The sequence below is a fragment of the Aedes aegypti genome, chromosome 3, assembly GCF_002204515.2.
Source record: "Aedes aegypti strain LVP_AGWG chromosome 3, AaegL5.0 Primary Assembly, whole genome shotgun sequence".
In the NCBI taxonomy this organism is placed as follows: Eukaryota; Metazoa; Arthropoda; class Insecta; order Diptera; family Culicidae; genus Aedes; species Aedes aegypti.
In genome coordinates, this window is record NC_035109.1 from 80,715,406 (window position 1) to 80,734,832 (window position 19,427).

Below are 19,427 nucleotides of genomic sequence, written 5' to 3' on the forward strand. Positions count from 1 at the left end.
AACTAAAAATGATGTTTAAATCGAAAATAAAATTTGGGTATTAGAGGGTTAAGTCGCCCTAGGTCATACTGGGGCGGCCGTCGGTACCGTACGTTGTTAACGACGGAGAATTTTGGGGGCAATTGAACCTTCACCAGATGGTGGTCAGAGTCGATTTTATCGCCACGATAGGTCCCGACGTCAATAATGTCGGAGACACACCCTCCACCAATTAGAACGTGGTCGATTTGTGATTCTGTCTGCTGTGGTGATCTCCATGTGTATCAGTATGGACTGTGCTGGAATTAGGTGCAACGAATGGCCATATTCTTGGAGACGACGAAATCAATTAGTCATAAGCCGTTTTCGTTCGTCAGTCGGTTGGCGCTGAATTTTCCAATAGTCGGTCTGAACTCCTCCTCCTGGTCAACCTGAGCGTTTAGATCAACTACGATGATTTTGACGTCGTGGCGCGTGCAGCTGTCGTACTCGCGTTCGAGCTGCGCACAACAAACGTCAAATGTTGCCGCAGCTCTGGTAGATGGTATACTTACTTACTTATTTGGCTTTACATCAATTATCTTGATAAAGCCTCGCCAACAATAATTCGCCAATTCACTCGGTTCATGGCCGCTTCTCTCCATCCTCGACTGTGACCCACGCTCTCCAGGTCCTGGTGCACCTGGTCAATGCACCTAGCTCGCTGCGCCCCACGCCTTCTTGTTCCGACCGGATTCGTAGCGAACACCATCTTTACAGGGTTGTTGTCCGGCATTCTTGCAACATGCCTGCCCAGCGTGCAACCGCCAACCAGCATGTACTTTGTTTTCGACGCATTCACCATTAGCCCGACTCTTGTTGCTTCGCGTTTTAGATACGTCCATTTAGGACAGCGATCAACAGGTGCTTACTCAATTATTGGAGAAATCGTAGCGTTGCAGGAAGTGTGTTGGAAGGGTTCAATGGTAGCCATATAACCATTGAACCCTTCCAACACACTTCCTGCAACGCTACGATTTCTCCAATAATTGAGTAAGCACCTGTTGATCGCTGTCCTAAATGGACGTATTTTTCCCAACGCATAATATTATGTAGATCACAATAGATGCAATCATAGGGATTATTTCGGACGTTGATTGAAAACACTCGGCAGCTTGGAAGAGTAACCGAACTTGGCATTATTACTTGTATTACTCTCTAACTCTCTCTTTCGCTCCTTATCCAACTCATCCATTTGTTGTTTTTCTATCGTATAGATGTCTAGTTTAAATTCAAATATTCTATCATCACCGCTGTTTGTGTTTTTTTGTAAAGATTTCATTTTCCATATCTATAAAGTACAAGTTAATGTGTATGTGTGTGTGTTTGTGTGTACGAGTGTAGTAAGGGTTTTTGCTGTGGTTGTTTGTATTTCATGGCGCCGCTTCGGCTGAAATGGTACCAATGTTCAATTTAAATATATATCCTACTTATCTACGGGAACTACGCAACAGGGCACCACACTAGCGATGTCTTCCATTCCTTTAGGTTATCAATTCCAAAGAACCGTATCGATTCCGGTTGTTCCGTTCTGCGACCAGAGGTGTGTACATGAACAGTTTTTGCATCACATTGTTAGCTCTACGTCTACGACTTGCTTGTGCTTCCTCCTTTCTCCGGGCATGGGTTTCCAATTGTTTGTTATAGCTACTTGTGGTACAATGAACATATTTGACTTCGCATATAAATGTGAGTGTGTTTGCTTGTTACTATTAAACAATAAATAACATCGAATAAAACAACCAACATGAACCTATTATATCCATACGTTTTATGCAATTTCCATTGTTACTTTCGAGGGGTATTCATTGAATCATACTGTTGTGTAGTAAGGGTTTCTCTTGCTCTAAGGGCACACTGCGTCAAGTGTGTCCAGGGTAGGAACGTTTATTTCATTCTTCGTTTTTGTTCTGGCGGATTTGGCTATGACTATGTTTGAGAAGATACACAATTTTATAAGTCTGCTAATATCTATTATATTCGAATAATAATGGTGATCCTGTATTCGTTTTGCAGTATACTATTTTAAATCTATTGCGAATGGTGGCTATTACATGTATTGTGTGTTCTATATGATGGGTCTATTATAGTAGTTGGTATGCGCATAGTATGGATAGATATAATATTTTCGATATACATCCCGTAATGTGATTAATGAGAGCTGTCTTGTCAGCGCACTACTATGCTAAAGTACTAAAAGGTGGCATGATATACAAATAAGTAGATAAAATCTAACCGAAATTCATTTTTACAACAAAAAGCTTCTCGTTAGTGTGGTACAAAATGAATCATTTGTAGCCGAAAAAAAGTGTCATCAAATGATGAAAAAAAAAACAAAATTACCGATATTGAAATTGCATCCCCAAGGCCGGTGTCGCGGATTCAGTATAGCTTCCAGCATTGGGAAGTCTTTTCGCCACCGCAGTGTACGAACATCGACGTTGGTCTCTCCAGGCTTAAGGCATATTCTTTGGACTTTTTCGCGATTTCCTTGTCGAAAATCTGTGGAGAGAAGGATGGGAATTTCATTTACTGAAGCGTATTGAAATTGGTTATTTTCTCATGCACGGCGGATAGGGACATAGTTACCATTTCCAAGACACTTATTTAATTATCAATTTAAAAAGAGACCCGCCTCCTCACGTAGTTTTAATAACCCTGAAAACTAATAAAGCGATAGATTTTTAGCAGAAATATAATTCTACCCAGGTTTCGACGACGAGCTGTAAGGGCTTCTTTACAACTTCTTCTTGGCATTTGGCTTCTCAGCTTAGTGTCTTTGCCAAAGTTACCTTTCGCATTCGTATATCGTGTGGCAGGTACGATGATAATTTATGCCCAGCGAATTCAAGGAGATATCCATTACGAAAAGATCCTGGACCGACTGGGAATCGAACCCAGACACCTTCAGCATGGTTTTGCTTTGTAGCCGCGGACTTTAACCATTCGGCTAAGGAAGGCCCCCCTTCTTTACAACTACATACTAAAAATCGCGTCCCCAACAAACCGCACCACATGGTAAATGCCCTCATTTAAGTATACTTACATCATTCTCATTAATCTCCAGCACCGATGCGAGATCCCACTCGGCCGTCGGGAACGGATTGGAAATGAATTTGGCGGCTGTGGCCACGGAGGGCAGCACATGCGACTGCAAGGTGGCCACCTCCCACAGGGAACTGTCCAGGGCGTTCGATTTGATCGGATCGCGTTCGTCCATTACGTAGGGATCATGCGGCACTGCAATGGAGAAATAAAGCTATGATTAGATTAACCCGTATAGGCCTGAGTGACAGAAAAATTACCAAAACTCTCACCGCTCAGCGAATAATTAACGGAATTCAATTATTTTTTGTCAGTATTACACTACCCGCATGATTTCCGTTGCCTTGTTCACAAATGAATGAATATTTTATTTAAATTTTTCGAGCACTTCACTACACTTGAAAATTATTAGTATTTATCAGGTATTTAAAAACGTGCAAAAAGATTACATATTAATGAACATTATAACAGTCATTCTTATAGCAAGCCTTTTGTTTCTTTTCTTGTCAGCTTTGGGGTTGCATGTTATTTCAGATAAAATTGCAAAAAACTATGCAGTTTTCTAAGGGTGTTTATTCGGGTCTTCCCCGTTTGGCATATTGACATAATGCCGTTTAGCATACAGTCGTTTGGCATAAAGTTTTTTGGCATAATAGTCATTTGACATAACAGTTTTTTGGCATAATGGTCGTTTGGCATAATTTGAAAGGTTCTTCTTTTTCTTTTCTGGCGTTACGTCCCCACTGGGACAGAGCCTGCTTCTCAGCTTAATGTTCTTATGAGCACTTCCACAGTTATTAACTGAGAGCTTACTATGCCAATGACCATTTTTGCATGCGTATATCGTGTGGCAGGTACGAAGATACACTATGCCCTGGGAAGTCGAGAAAATTTCCAACCCGAAAAGATCCTCGACCGGTGGGATTCGAACCCACGACCCTCAGCTTGGTCTTGCTGAATAGCTGCGCGTTTACCGCTACGGCTATCTGGGCCCCAATTTGAAAGGTTAATGGAAGGAATTTGATCAAATTTAATGCTTTTCACAATTATGCCAAACGACTATTATGCCTAAAGTTATGTCTAGCTTCTAGGAAGGTTCATTGAGGAATGAACATTTTACAATGGACCGATGCATGAGTTCATTATCTGACGTTTGAGCAGTGCCGTGTTATTTACGTGACCATGGCAACAAGTGAATTCGACACCGCTCAAACGTCAAATTCGTGAACTCGTGCACAGGTCCATTGAACTGAGCTTATATAGGTTGTCAGTACAAATCAACTGCAACTACGATGTAAGCTTTCTTAATGTAGATCAACTGCTACTAAGTTGAGCTTCTTCACCCCCTCTCAGTTGATTATGTATAGTCCAATCTTTTGCAGCAGCTCTTGAAATAGTGGTGCAGCTAGCGATTTTGTTAAAATATCCGCCTCTTGATGTTTGGATTGGATGCATACCAGTTGAACTCGTCCGTCGGCCACAACATCCCGAATGAAGTGGAATTTAACGTCGATGTGTTTCACCCGTTTGGTTTCCTTCATGGCAATGGCACCCTGCTTGTCTTCAAATACCGGAACAGGCCGCAGATTCTTGGCTTCAGACAGATCAGTCATTAGACCGGTCATCCAAATTACCTCGCTGATGCAACTACTCATCGCTACGTATTCGGCCTCTGTTGATGACTTCGCAACGGTTCCTTGTTTCTTTGAAGTCACGGTACAGCCAAATACTTTTAGTAGATAACCTGAGACGCACTTTCTATCTGATTCATCTCCTGCATAGTCAGCATCAACGAATCCCTCTGTCGGTGATTTATGTGGATCTCTTGTATACCAGTTGATGATGCTTTGTCCCTTGTAAGTACCGAAGTACTCGCTTCGCTTCTTGCCAATGATCAGGTCCTGCTTCATCTTGGAATCTTAATAAATAGCCAACGATATAGCACAGGTCTGGTCGTGTCCCCATCATAACGTACATCAAGCTTCCAATCAGCTCTCTGTATGGGTATTGGCAATCTCCACTTGCTCGTGTCAGCTGTAGTCGCACTTCAGCAGGTGTTTTGCACGCTTTGCAATCTTGCATCTCAAATCGATGCAGCATCTTGTCAATAAGTCCGGTTTGGGAAAGCTTCATGACGCCTCTTGCGCGGTCTCTCTCCACCTTGATCCCTAAAAAGTGATGAAATGGACCCATGTCAGCCATCTCGAATTCGCTCTTGAGTATTCGCTTGATTTCTTTCACCATCGCTCTGGTCTTCGACACGATCAACAAGTCATCTACATATACTATGATATAAATTATCTCTTCTTTCTGTTGACGCACGTAGAGGCAATAATCATGATTCGACCGAACGAAGCCTTGATCCTGAAGAAAATTGTTGAAATGGTTGTTCCAACACCTTGGCGATTGCTTCAAGCCATAGAGTGAACGTTCTAGCAAGGGGTCGTCCATAAATGACGTAGCTTTTTAGGGGGGAGGGGGGGCTTCACGAATTTGTGACGATGTGTGACGAGGGGGAGGGAGGGGTCCTAGCTAGTGGACGTAGCATTTTGAATCACGTCGGTAAAATGAGAAGCGCTGGAAAAAATGACATTCAATTATTTTTAATCAAACATATTTTTTCTTTGTTGACTTATAAAGTTGTGTTATAAAATGAGGATTCAGCTTCAAAACATTCCTATGACAAGATTGAAAAAGTTCTTTGATATTTAAGATTTTCATTCCACTACAGAAAAACCGATTTTTTCAATGCTTTAAATAATTATGTGAACATTCTATTTATGTCCTACTAATAAAGTTATGAATAAACAAATTAAGAGATAAATAAATTAATTAAAAATCAATGCATTAACAACTTGGAAAACATTGTTTTAATCTCATTCATATTTTCTGTTAGAGCTTATATCTTTAAAAAAAATATATATGTTCGTTTTGACAAATATTACATTGAAACAAGATATTTATTCCGTGAATTATGCTCTCAATGTTGCAGAAGATCTCCACCCAATCATCTCATCGATTTGTTTTGATATATTAATGCTCTTGATGGAACAGCCTGAATACAACTTGATTGACAGCAAATTCGAGTGTTATCTAAATTGTTCTGTCATTCAATTTTCTTAATAACTCGGTAATTTGAAGAAAGATTATTTTTAGTATTTAATTGTTTCATTATACAGTTAACTCTCCCTTACTCGATATTCCGTATCTCAATATCGAGCTAGAGAACCATAGTAAAAGTTGGTTATCAAGGCTAACTCGATGGTTCCTTGGCTCGCAGTTGCATTGGATTTGTGTTCTGTAACTCGATACCTCCATAACACCTTCAATATCGTGTAAGGGAGAGTTGACTGTAGGTTGTGTAAGATTATTTCAGTATGGCGAATGAAAATGAATTTAAGCTGAAATATTAATAAAGATGAATAATTTATATAATAATCGCTAAGATTTTCTGAACATTCCAAATATTACAAGTGTAGTCTTTTCTACATCTGGCACCTGATCGCTAAATGGATTTCAATTTGGATAATAATGACGAATGTTCATTTCGAATTAAGATATATTGTTGATAATTTTCATTGAAATATATTTCCTAACAACGAATAATTAAAAAACAAACCTATAACATAACGAAATTTATTTTCAACATATTATAAAATCTATTGTACACTCGTTACTGTTAGCTTCATCAATCCAATCGAAGATTTTTCCATTTATTCTATATTTTCAGCTGTAAACTTATACATGAAAAAGGTAACAACAGCAAAAGTAATACAATTTAGCTTAAACAGGAAAAAGTTTATTTAAAACAGTTTTCCAAATTACTTTTGAGCGCTACTGCAAATCAAACTTTTATTTGTTAGATTATCCTTACGTTTCAGTCAGTAATTAATATCAAACTTTGTATTGAACTTCTGAATTACATTTTTTTTGTTTAAACCCATTTGCTAAGGAAAACAAATAAAAAAAAATAAAGGGGGGGGGGGTTGCTTGATATGCTACGTATTTTCCAAAGGGGGGTATCAGCATTTGTGACGAAATGCTACGAGGGGGGAGGGGGGTGTAAAAAATCAGTGAAAAAATGCTACGTCATTTGTGGACGGCCCCCAAGCATATCTCGTCCGGTTTAGATTTGCCATTTAAGAACGCTGTACGAACATCCATCTGATGTATTTCGAGGTCCCTTGTGTTTGCCACCGCCAGAATGGTCCGGATTGTAGTTAACTTGGCGACGGTAGCGAATGTTTCTTCGTAGTCGATGTGCTTCCTTTGCATAAATCCTTTGGCTACCAAGCGAGCCTTGTAGAGAACAGGTTTGCCATCAGCGCCGGTCTTCACAGCGAACACCCACTTGCATGGAACTGGAACGACAGTCGCCGGTCGCTTCACCAATGTCCAGGTTTGGTTGTGCTTCAACGCACGAAGCTCGTCATTTACAGCCTGATACCACCGTGTTGCTTCTGGATGGCCATCGATGTCGTCGTAGCACATAGGAATCTGAGTGGAAATATTTACAGCAGTATTTGCACTATAAGAAGACATAAAATCTCGGAACCAACCTGGTCTCTTGCACTCCCGACCACTGGTCCTCGGAGTTGTCCCGTCCTGGGAGGAACTCTTACCTACCGCTTGTGATGGGAGTGCCGACACATCTTACTCCGACTCGTCATCTTGCGGGTCAGCAATCGTAATATTGTCCGGAGCAACTTCGGCAGGGTCGATTTCCGGTACCTCCACACCGTCCCCCTCTGACTCAGTGAATTCCGGAACTACAAGTGGGATCGACTGTTCTGTTAAACACCCACTCATTTGCGACGCTGGTGTAATCTTGAACGGAAACTCGACTTCGTTACATCTTATATCACGTGCCACAAATTGGTTTCTGGCCTTCGGACCCACAATCGATAGCCGCATGGTGCATATCCAAGAAACACGCATCGCTTACCGGTTGGATCGAGCTTGCTTCGCTTTTGCTTTGGTATCCACGAAAACGCCAAGCTACCGAATACTCGCAACTTCTGAACGTTCGGTTTTTCGCAATGCCACATCTCAGCTGGTGTTTTCTCAACTTCCAGTGCTTCCGTTGGGCTTCGATTCGTGATGTATACTGCGTTATACAGTGCATCACCCCAAAGGTACTTTGGAGCCCCAGACTCAAGCAGCAACGTTCGCATCTTCCCAGAAATGGTCCGATTAAAACGTTCAGCGAACCCATTGTGCTGTGGTGTATAACCTACCGTTGACTCCACCTGGATGCCATGTTGCTCATAATAAGCCAACTGGGAGCTGCTAAAGTATTCACGTCCAAGGTCACATCTCAAAGCTGCTATCTGGACACCGAATTTTGCGGTTGCCATTGCTTGATAGATCTTGAAATATTCAAACACCTGGTCCTTTCGCTTCATAAGGTATACCACTGCGAAATGAGTGTAATCGTCCAGGAACGTCACGAAGTACTGGTAACCATCAAATATGGCCGGTGTAATTTTTCCACAAACGTCCGTGTGAACTCTCTCCAGCGGCCTGCTGGTAGGAGGTCTTGATCCATTGAATGGTAGCCGCACCAGTTTTGCTTCGGCGCAAGTTTCACAGAAGGCTTCCTAAGTTTTCAACTTACCCATTCCAGTTACCATTTCCGGCTTCCTCCGTTTTCAACTTACCCATTCCAGTTACCATTTCCGCTTTTTGGAGTTTCAATAGATTTCGATGGCTTAAATGTCCGTAGCGCTTGTGCCACAAATCGTGCTTGCTGACTCCATCATCGGTTGTCAAGGCAGTGCCAACGATTTCCACATCCATGGTCAAATAATAGAGATTACCTTGCTTGGTGGCCTCACCGATGATCTCCCCGTCTTTGGTCAGGATGGCACGATCCTTCATAAATTCGACATCAACTCCAACGTTCATCAGCGCTCCCAACGAGATCAGGTTGAATTTCAAATTTGGAACGAACAAAACCTTGCTTATGGCCAAACGAACCTGGTCGCTTCGTGTCGATACGATACCTTTGATGGTTCCTTGCTGTGCGCCCTTTATACTGCCATTGTCCATCGCACTCTCAATCGTGACAGGTTCAGCAAGTGTCTCCATTCCATAGAACACTCCAGGTTCTTTGGCCATGTGCCGGCTGGCACCCGAATCAAGAATCCACACTATCTTGCTCTTCGCACTTGAACTTACAGTCGGTACGGAACCAATCAACGCGACTTCACGATCCCTGGGAATTTCTGCAGCTTGCGCTCTGACTCGTTGGTTTCTAGATTTCGGACTTATTGACCGCTTGTGGCCAAAGGCTCCGCAACCGTAGCACTTTCCAGCAAATTTCGGTTTACCTTTACGGATGCCTTTCTTTTGCTTCTCGGTTCTTGCTGCCAGTACCGTTCCGTCGGATCGATTTGATAGTCCACTGCAGGTATCACAACCGTTTCGCTTCTGTTCTTCAGCCAACAAACGACTTTTCACTGTTGCCAGGGTGAACTGTTTTTCTTCCAAATTTTCAATTGCCGTGGTGACGACGTCGTACGAGGCTGGCAACGAGATAAACAATTGGCTCACCTGGTCCAACTCCGTCAGATTTGCGCCGGCATCTTTCAACTGCCTCACCAATTCGTCGAAGTCCCGGAAGTGGTCCCTCAGGGCACATCCTTCTTCCATCCGCAGTATGGCAAGCGACCTCTGGATGTATGTTTTGCCGCAAATCCCTTCTTCGCAAACGTCGACTCTAAAGACTTCCACATGGCCTTGGCCGTGGCCTTGTCCCGTACATATTCCAGGTGGCTGTCCGCTATGAATGCCACCAATAAGGCCTTAGCTTTTACGTCCTTCTCTTTGAACGCCTTCTTGACCGCTTCAGTAGCCGTTTCTACCGAGGCATCTTCATCGAGAACATCCCGTACTCCTTGGGCCGAAAGCTGGGTCTCGACCCGGAAATTCCAAGTATCGAACCCATCACCAGCGAACTGCACAATGCCAGCTTTCTTCGCGCTGCTTGCCATCGTTCCCAGATTCTTCACAAAGTAAACGGCTGCTTCTAAATATCGATTCCGATTTCCAAGAGGGCTTCAGATTCCAACAATTTTCCTATCTTCGGTCTACAGGGGTTAAAGTGAGACTGGGCCCATAACCTAAAGTTATGTCTAGCTTCTAGGAAGGTTTATTAAGGAATGAACATTTTACAATTGAACTGAGCTTATATAGGTTGTCAGAACAAATCAACTGCTACTACGATGTAAGCTTTCTTAATGTAGATCAACTGCTACTAAGTTGAGCTTCTTCAATACCAAATGGCGATTATGCCAAACGACCGTTATGCCAAAAATGGCATTATGCCAAATGACATTATGCCAAACAGCTATTATGCCATACGACATTATGCCGGGGTGACCCGCTTATTCCACTCCATTGACGAAACCGCCCCGACTTCCCTTATCGAGATTCTATGAATTAAGAGTTGCGCGAAGAGTGAAACCAAATCTACCTATCGAACTGTCAAACCGTCTACCTATCGAGCAGCCCAGCAAAACAGATAGGGGCTGTTTTCGAAGACGAAGAAGAAGAAGCATTCAAAGAAGTCTCTTCGCGCAACTCTGTGTATATAAACTCTGCCCTTATCTTGAAAGATACTCTTGGAGGAAATCCGGTAAAGAATTACTATAAATCTTTGTAATAATATGTGAGGAAAACTTTGGACAAATACCCTGGAGAAAGTCATAAATAATACATATAGGTTTCTTTTGAGCCGCCATGAGATTAGATAGTTTTGTCCACTAGCAGAGGGTACTTCAAATTCTTTGGTGTGGGGGTTATTGACAGGTAAAAAACATAAAATAAAAATAAAATCAGCGCACGTGACTTACCCTCGCCTCCGGTGGGATGGAAAATCAGTCTCTTCAGCGCCGGATGCCGCATGAACAGATTGCCGATGAACCGCAGAATGATGACGATGTCCTGCGGAGGAGCAATCAGCGCTAATCGGGCAAGGCGCTTCACGAAGGCAGCCACCAAACCCTCCGGCAGATGGCTCGAACTGAGAAAGATATCCGCCAGGTAGAAAAGGCGCGCCTTGAACTTGGTGTGGAAGATTTCCGGCTCGAACATCGAGTACAGCTTCTCGTAGATGTTCGGATAGGTGAGATTATGCTGCTGGATCAGCACGAAAATGCCCTGCAGGGCCAGCAGACTGATGGCACCACCGACGTCCAGGGAATCCATTAGGAAATCTGTAAGGAGGACCGGTTTGTCCAGATGTGATAGGACCTTCTCCAACAGGAGAATCAGCATTTGGCGGTGGCTCGTTTCGTCGTGCTTCCAGTTCATCACGCAGGACCACGTCTTGTTGATGTGCTTCCGGATGTACGGATAGTCCAGCTGCATCTGGATGCAAAGAAAGCTCGGAGATTCTTCTACGGCTTCCTTGCCGAAGCAGATGGTCCCAAGAAGGCTGAGATAGTTCTGTATGAACACCGTACTGGGACAGAATTCTTTCGGGGCCAGTGACGGCAGAATCTTCCAGCAGAAGTAGATCACATCCAGATGGGCAGAATACTCCAAAAAGCGATTGACTAAGTGCGTATTGAGTCGATCCGTGGACAGCATCGCCTGGAGAACCTGCCTCAACTTGGACATCGGGAAATGAACCGTTCCGGTGTTGGCTTCCAACGGGTGTTCCGTTTCGGCCACAATCAGCTTCATGGCTGTGGTCAACGCTTGTACACTCTCTGCGGATTTCTCATGCGCTAAGCACTCCAATATGGCACTGAACGATTCTTTGTACTGGGCTTGCAGCCACTGCTTGTGGGATGATCCGGATGATGCATCTGAAGAAAAGAAAAAAATCCATTAAGAGCCAGTTGGAGAGAACCGCAACCTCTTCTTGTATCGATGTTCTTCGATTGAGCTGAAATTCGGAGGTACACCTAGAGACCTGCTACCAGCCCTGCAAATGGAATATAGAAGAACCAACCCTGAAAATTTTATCCCATTCGGCGAACATCAAAACAAAGGTCCCTCGGAAAAAAAAGAACTGATTCAACATCTCAAGAGGAAAATCAGCTCCCACCCACTTACCAGCTGGTTTCAATGGCTGAACAACAATTTGCATCTCGTTTCGTTTGAGCAGCTCGCAGAAAATGGACTCCACTACCAGCAGACAGGGAATTACGGCACTTTTTCGAGCATTACTCTCCTGGAAAGCACATTAGAAAATCCATTATACTAATCTCACCCAAAAAAATAAAAATCGCTGAAATGAAATCCGACATTTTTTTTCATCCTTCTTACCTTTAGGAACGCAACAATTTCCAGCAGATTGTTGGAAGAGCTTTCCGTGGCCGCAAGAAATTCGCTGCCTTTGGCTTTGAGTTGCCGGGACAGAGCTTTGCCGGATGACTGATGTTGCTGCTGCTGATGATGGCTATTTGCGGAGGACGACATTTTTTCTTGTGCACTACTTTTTTCACCGTCGCAAATATTTTCTTCCTGACGACGACTTCGACTTTGGGATGTAGAGAGAAGAAAAAAAAACACGCACCACCACTCGTTTTCGTCGTGTTTGAAGTGTGCTGCTGATGCTTCGCCTCGTCGATCGGACCAAAAACTGACGGAACGAAAATATTTTTGACGTGTTTTGGTTTGGGGGGTCGTGCGATGGTGAAAATCCGCAATGTTTTGTTTGGTGGTGGTTTCTGAAGGGCATCGTTGCTGCACAGCACAGTGGTACCGCCCTAAGACAAGACGTGACAGGTCACAGTACAAAAATGAAACCAATTGCCAGTCAAAAAAGACCACTTCTCATTGGTCGTTTTGGCAAAGGCCTACTTTCACATCGTTGAGTTGAATTTCAACAGGACACTTTGTTGCTAGCCCGGCCGTGTTGCTAGATCATAAATTAAAGTTTCATAAAAAATTTGAAAATTTTTCATGAAATCTGTTTGTTTCGAATCCATTTATATTCGATGTTAACTTTTCCGCATGTGCTCCTACAATACTAAAATCAAATAAATATACTTAATTGAGAGCAATTTAATGGAAATTGTGGCAATTTTCTCTACAAGTATTGCGGGTTTCTAATGTAAACCTGAATTTTTAAAAATAAAGCATCCTCTATTGCACTATATGAATGAAGCGGGCAAGAAACAACCAAATTATGGGCATTGATATTTGAATTTGTTCATAAGATTTACTTAAAATGAATACTGGTAACACTGGCTTTTGTATCGTCAAGGATATCGGTCGAAAAACAACTGGGCAGTCTTAGTTGAGCTGTCACGTCCTGTCCTAGGTACCGCCCACCGCCTACACTGATAAAAATCCACACGCTCGATCTGTGTGTTTAAAATTATGGATCGATTCATGAACGTCCATATCGATTTGCTATGATTTTCTTGCAAACTTCGTGTGTGTTACACATTAAATTCCTGTGTTTTGCTTCATGGATTGATTCATCAACCGACAACAGGGATTCCATATTTTTTCCACATATGTTCTCGAAGCTTTCTCTTCAGATTCGTATGTGTCAACCTATGGACGCATAGATCATCAATCAAACACGGATTCAGTGTGTTTTGCTTATGGTTATCTTGTGTCATAATCATCATGTTCAAGTTGGTCGATTCATTGATTTGCGCAATGAGATTGTTATGATGAAATCCATGAGCTATGCTATCGATTTCCATGTTCAAAGCTTCTAAATTGTTTGTGATCAACCCATGGGATGCATAGTGAACTGAATTGCGGTTGGACCTCGTGTCGAACGACAGTCATCATCATGCTTCCAAAGAGAAGAAGCAAATTTTGAAGCTGAAAGTGTTAGATGAAAATTTGTGAATTCGATTTTTCTTTTATTAGTGAAGTTGACCGATGTACGAGAATTCTACCTTTCTATAAGAAAACATTGATTATAATGTATAGTTTAGTAGAAAAATCGGATTCCACTAACAGATTTTCCTGGCTTTCAGTTTCGAAAAAAATGGAATATGCTTATTCCTAGCTTCCCAAATTATGGATTTGCGGCGCCCGCTTGTTGCTGGCTCACGGGTTTGAAAAAAAAAAACAAGAGAGCTTGCGACAAGCAGAGGAGCCTCGGATCCATATTTTGGGGAGTAAAAGTTTTTCTACCAAATTTTCTTTTTTCAGCCCCATGACATTTATGTTCTATAACACATGACTATCTAAAGCTACTACATTTCGAATTCAATAAGCAAATCAGTTGGGTTTCATGATTTAATATTTGGAAATTCATGTTTGTTCACATGACAACCTAATGTTGATACACATGTTATTATACCGTGAAATCAATGATGAAATCATATGGCTACCACACTCAAATCATGTGGTTTTCCTCATTGCGCAAATCTATAAGTAAACACACGACCTTGACGTGTAGATTTTTCTCAGTGTGGATCAATTCTCGCGGAACATTACTAAAGGACCTATGTACAAATGAGAGATTCTCTCCTCTCTCGTTCTCTTTCGATTATAACAGTGGAACACTAAAGATTTTGGGAAGTTTTTCACTATAGATCGAAAGTCAATTTCCTTGACTAGCGTTCCATACAAAAAACGCAACAGAAGAGATTAATGTGACTCAGTTATTAATGAAAGAGAAAGTAAACAAAGAGAGCCTCTCAATGTTAGATAGGTCCTTTAGTAATGTTCCGCGAGAATTATTGTCGCACCGCCACCAAACCGGATCGCGCCAGTGAGACACGCGACGCGCCTCAACTCGCGTGATTTTGAAATCAGTTTTTTAGTGTGGCGCTGCATTCTTACGATTTTTATGAACACAGCGCACTATTCACATATTAGCTGCGACGCACGGGGCCCGAGAAAACAATAATTATAAATAAATGTTGGTCTTGATTTCTACCGGATACATAATATGATCTCAAGAATGTTATTGTAATTTTCACGAATGATCAGACTTTCATGACGAAATTGAAAAGCTGCCAATAATGTACTGATGGTACATTTTCAAACACCATTTACTTTCATCCTTGATTTCTGTCACTACACTGAAATGGATTTTATTGTAGAAACTACTGAATCCATGGTAAAATTAAGAACTGAACCAACAATTTTCAACCGACTACATTAATCTGTTAACTGATTTGAGAAGTTTAGCATCATACTTTTGACCACACTGTGTTGTACGGTGGGTGTCACGGACTGAAATACAATGCTTTGTAGTGGATGCTACTATGGACATAGTCAAATTTACTGCACTGCTCAGTGATTTTTACCAGATTATAGTAAACTTAACAGATTTTTGTAGTTGGTTGAAAATCGTTGGTGCAGTTCTTAATTCTACCATGAATTCGGTAGATTATACAACAAAATTTGTTTGCGTGTACCAGCTGGTTTCGATTCACCAGCTGGAGGTTAGTCACTGAACCAAGTAATCATGTCAGATGACGCCGCACGGAGGACCGTGCTTTGGGGAGCACATCCATCCTCCGTCAGTATCAGATGGTGACTGAGACAAACTGACCCTCTTCGCAGGCAGCTAGCCTCAAACGACTTAGGAATACGGCAAAATGAACCACCGCAAGAGCAAAGGACTATGGCTAATGGCCGCACGGGACGTCATCATAATCACCCTATCCATTTCAAGAAGCAAATCTCAAGAACCACACCATATATCGATGCGAAAAATGTATCACTATGATTCTATATATGTAGTGCACAACCCGATACATTTTCAGCTTCATCGGTTCACTAAAACTCGAGATTTGCTTCCACAAAGTTTTGATGATAATTGGGTCCTAAAATGTTTCATGAATTCTCGTTTTTATTCAATAATACGAAAGAGCATGTTCTTGCAACTACTTTAGCAAGTTTTCCCGCTCAAATAACGGCTATATCATTTTTTAACTTCAATTTTAAAAATGGTTCCAAATATCAACCTTGACACTTGTGATCTTGTTTGACATTCACTTTTTCGACAAAAATGCCACAGGGCATATAGTTTTAACACTGGGGTTGTTCTTATCTGACATTTCGGAAGGGACACGGAAAACAAAATATACCCAAAATTCGAGTTTAAACCAAGGGGTGTGACAAAATCTCAAAAATCATAAAAAAAATGTTTTTTGTGCTTGAACCAATGAAAATCATTTAAAAATTGTGTAAAAATGTGTTTCTGCCCTAAACTTAAGCGTTTGGTAATAAAATTGAGACAGGGCTTTAGGACCCTAATCACAGTCGGCGGAGCAAGTGAAACTCACGCGTATCGCTGCTGTAGGCAAAATGCTTTGAAAATAGCAAAACACCCGTTGCTAAGGGCAACCCAAAACTACTGTAGAAAAATGTTCTATTTCCCACTGCATTTCCCGCATTTACAGCCGTCAATGACACTACTGAATTAGAAAATTCATATGCCTAGCATAGGCTACTTGATGAGATTCACAGTTTTGAACTACTGTATTAGAAGAGCCACGTGATTTTCGCAAAACTCAAGCCTACTACTATTACCATTCCCAGCTCTGATTATGACCGTTGTTTACAGCTTATTATAGATGCTAGATACGATGGTCATCTCAATGCGGATTGGAATATTTTCTATCTTTTCGCGAACTGGGTATTTACGGCCCAAAAGATTTCTTACAACGTGGAAGACATCGCAAATATTATAATAAGCAAAACGTTTGCAAAGATCACAAAAAAACCAAAACAAAAACACGGTTACCAGACACAGCGAAAAATTTACAACCAGAAAGTCAAAGCGTCAGCACACTTCGGCACATTTCGGCACACCGGGCACAAAAATAATTGAGCCGAGTTTCCCACCCCCTGATATTACCTCACTCTCTAGATATACCTTGCTTCAGATTTTGCTCGTCGGTTCTGCCCCTTCAGAAGTATCCATAAAATAAACTTTTTTGTTAACTATTGTCAAAAATTATAAAAGTAAATAAAGTTTATTTACAAATAACACTTAAAAAGCATGCATTGTCTTCATAAAACTATTAAAAAATCGTAGGTTTCTATTGTAATTAAGTTTATCCAAGCTCCTGTGTCGAACAATCCTTAAAATGTCCACCGCGGACTTTGTACCGATTCAAACCAAAGCCTCGTTGATGCGGAAACGACCCCAGCAAGATGACTTCCAGGTAACGGTGTTCGAACCGAAGAAAGCAAAAGCGAACCGGCCGAAATTCGTCAAGCCAAAACCGGAATCCGGCGATAAAACCGACGAGGAGGCGGAAGAGGAAGACATCGACGATATCTTTTCCGAAGCCCGACGCCGGAAACGAAAGGCCAAAAAAGAGGACCCACAGGTGTTCGATATAAGCCGAGCCCGGAAGGAAGTCATCAACTACGGCATCTCCGGATTGGACCGGGAAACGAAGCTCGAAGCCAAGGTTGCCCTGGCCGTTAAGCTGGGAGCGAAACCGCCGAAGAATGCCTACCGGAACTACAAGGAAATCCTGGAGGAACGACGGCGGGAAAAGACGGAAACCGATCGGGAGAGTCGACGCCGGAAGGGGCAGAGCTACGGAGCGGCACGGTCCTACCAGCAGCAGAAACAACGGGCCCGGGAGAAGGCCAGCAATCCGAACAGCGTGACGCGCCATTACGGGGTGGTCAAGCCGAAGATGGACGACCGGAAAAAGAGGAAGGCGAAATAAATGAGTGAGTTTTCGATTTGAGACGATATGAGTATAAGAATATTCAATTTTAGATGACGTCCTTGATGGTATGATTATCTCTTTGGTTCAGTGGTTCCCAACCTGTTTGAAGCTCCGCTTGGAAGTTTGCCAGCTGATAGGGCACGTCAGGTCACCCCTAATTCATGGTTTGATGCGTATCGTGCCTAGAAATGAATGGTTAGAGGGGTTTAAATAAAATCTAAATGCTAACGGCGCCTGTGGAATACCAGGTCACCCTCCACAGTTGTGTGCCCTTCTTGTGCTACCCGGAGCAATGGTGCAGGCGACTTTGTGTTTCCCCGAGAAAATCGGCTGCCTTTCCTCAGTCTCAATGCTGAGGCTCAATAAGGTTGGGATTCTGAAAATGTTGTTATTTAGATTATATTATCATCTATATGAATTCGCATTATGCGTTATACACAGTGTATGCTGTGCTTTTTCGCCTTTGGCGACTTTCAATGGCTACCACCGATCTGGTATTAACGCTGCTGGTCTTTTTCGTGCTGAGATTGCAAAAGGCTTAATCCTGCCTAGTTTGAGTAATGGCTACGGTTACGATAGCTCAGATCAATCTTCAGAATGAAAGAACAGCAACGATCAATCTTTTTAGAATCATGAAAATGGTACAGTCCAGGTGGCGTAAGGGGAAATTCTATCTTGGTAACCTTATGGACCAAATTTAGCTACTTTCAGTAATCATGAAATGGCGAACTCGCATGTCATGCCTCGTGCATGCGTTCTCGTTAATAAAGCAATCGTTGTAACACTCTTTTCTGAGTTAACTGCCAGAGTGGTATGTGCTGTCACAATTGATGTTTCTGTCGATGACCTCAATAGGAAATACGTCTATTGTTCGGTATATTTACCACATGACGAACCATCCCCAACGGATGACTTCAAACAAGTTGTCGTACACTGCGTAACAAAAGGCCTTTCGCTGATTGTGGGCAGTGATGCCGTTGCTCATCACATCATCTGGGGCAGCTCAGATATCAATTTGAGAGGCTCCAGTCTGATGGTATACTTAAGTAGTACAGGTCTTGGATTACTTGACATAGGCAATCGCCCAACCTTCATGGTATCTTATAGAGAAGAAGTGTTAGACATAACGCTCTGCTCGAAAAGAATCAGTCACGAGTTGACGAATTGGCATGTATTAGATGAGGAATCATTATCTGATCATCGCTACATCTTCTTTGAACATTCAAATGTAACTGCGCAGACTTTGCGTTTTAGGAATCCCCGGTCAACAAACCAAATTTCATCACTCTACACCAGGCCTGCCCAAACTTTTTGAACCGCGGGCCACATCGCAGAAAAAATTTTGTGTCGCGGGCCACATTTTTAAACGCACAAATATTACCATGAAGTCTGATGAAAGTCAGTAAATGAAGTTCATAAAATCTGACGCAAATCAGTGAATGGAGTAAATTTCTTAGGAATCTCACTGAATAATCATTTTGAAATGCCACCTAGAAATATTAAAAAATGCTCAAAATTATTTCAAAACAAACCTTACTCATAATTTTATAATAAATTCGTTTAGTTTTCTGGCAAAATGTTACATAACATTATGTTGTAATCCTGCCTCGGATTTTATAAAATTATGTATTGAATTCGTTGAAAATTCTGGCTATAGAATCCTGGTAAAAATTCTGTGAGAATCTTGTCAATGTTATCCGTGAAAGTCATGTCCAGAATTCTTTAAAAATCCTG

At 42.0% G+C, this 19,427-nt stretch overlaps 2 protein-coding genes across 2 annotated transcripts; one reads left to right on the plus strand and one right to left on the minus strand.

Annotated features, from left to right (window-relative positions):
- Positions 1-1,133: 1,133 nt before the first annotated feature.
- LOC5578016 (nucleolar complex protein 4 homolog A) lies at positions 1,134-12,669 on the minus strand. The gene is made up of 5 exons (XM_001656704.2): positions 12,343-12,669; positions 12,130-12,247; positions 10,920-11,879; positions 3,065-3,258; positions 1,134-2,520 (listed from the first exon to the last, which is right to left on the minus strand). Exons 1-5 carry the CDS (start codon positions 12,493-12,495, stop codon positions 2,401-2,403), a joined length of 1,545 nt encoding a protein of 514 aa, XP_001656754.1. The 5' UTR covers positions 12,496-12,669; the 3' UTR covers positions 1,134-2,400.
- A 4,292-nt stretch (positions 12,670-16,961) lies between these two features.
- LOC5578013 (uncharacterized protein C1orf131 homolog) lies at positions 16,962-17,716 on the plus strand. Its single transcript, XM_021852365.1, has one exon. It carries the CDS (start codon positions 17,094-17,096, stop codon positions 17,688-17,690), a length of 597 nt encoding a protein of 198 aa, XP_021708057.1. The 5' UTR covers positions 16,962-17,093; the 3' UTR covers positions 17,691-17,716.
- Positions 17,717-19,427: the final 1,711 nt, after the last annotated feature.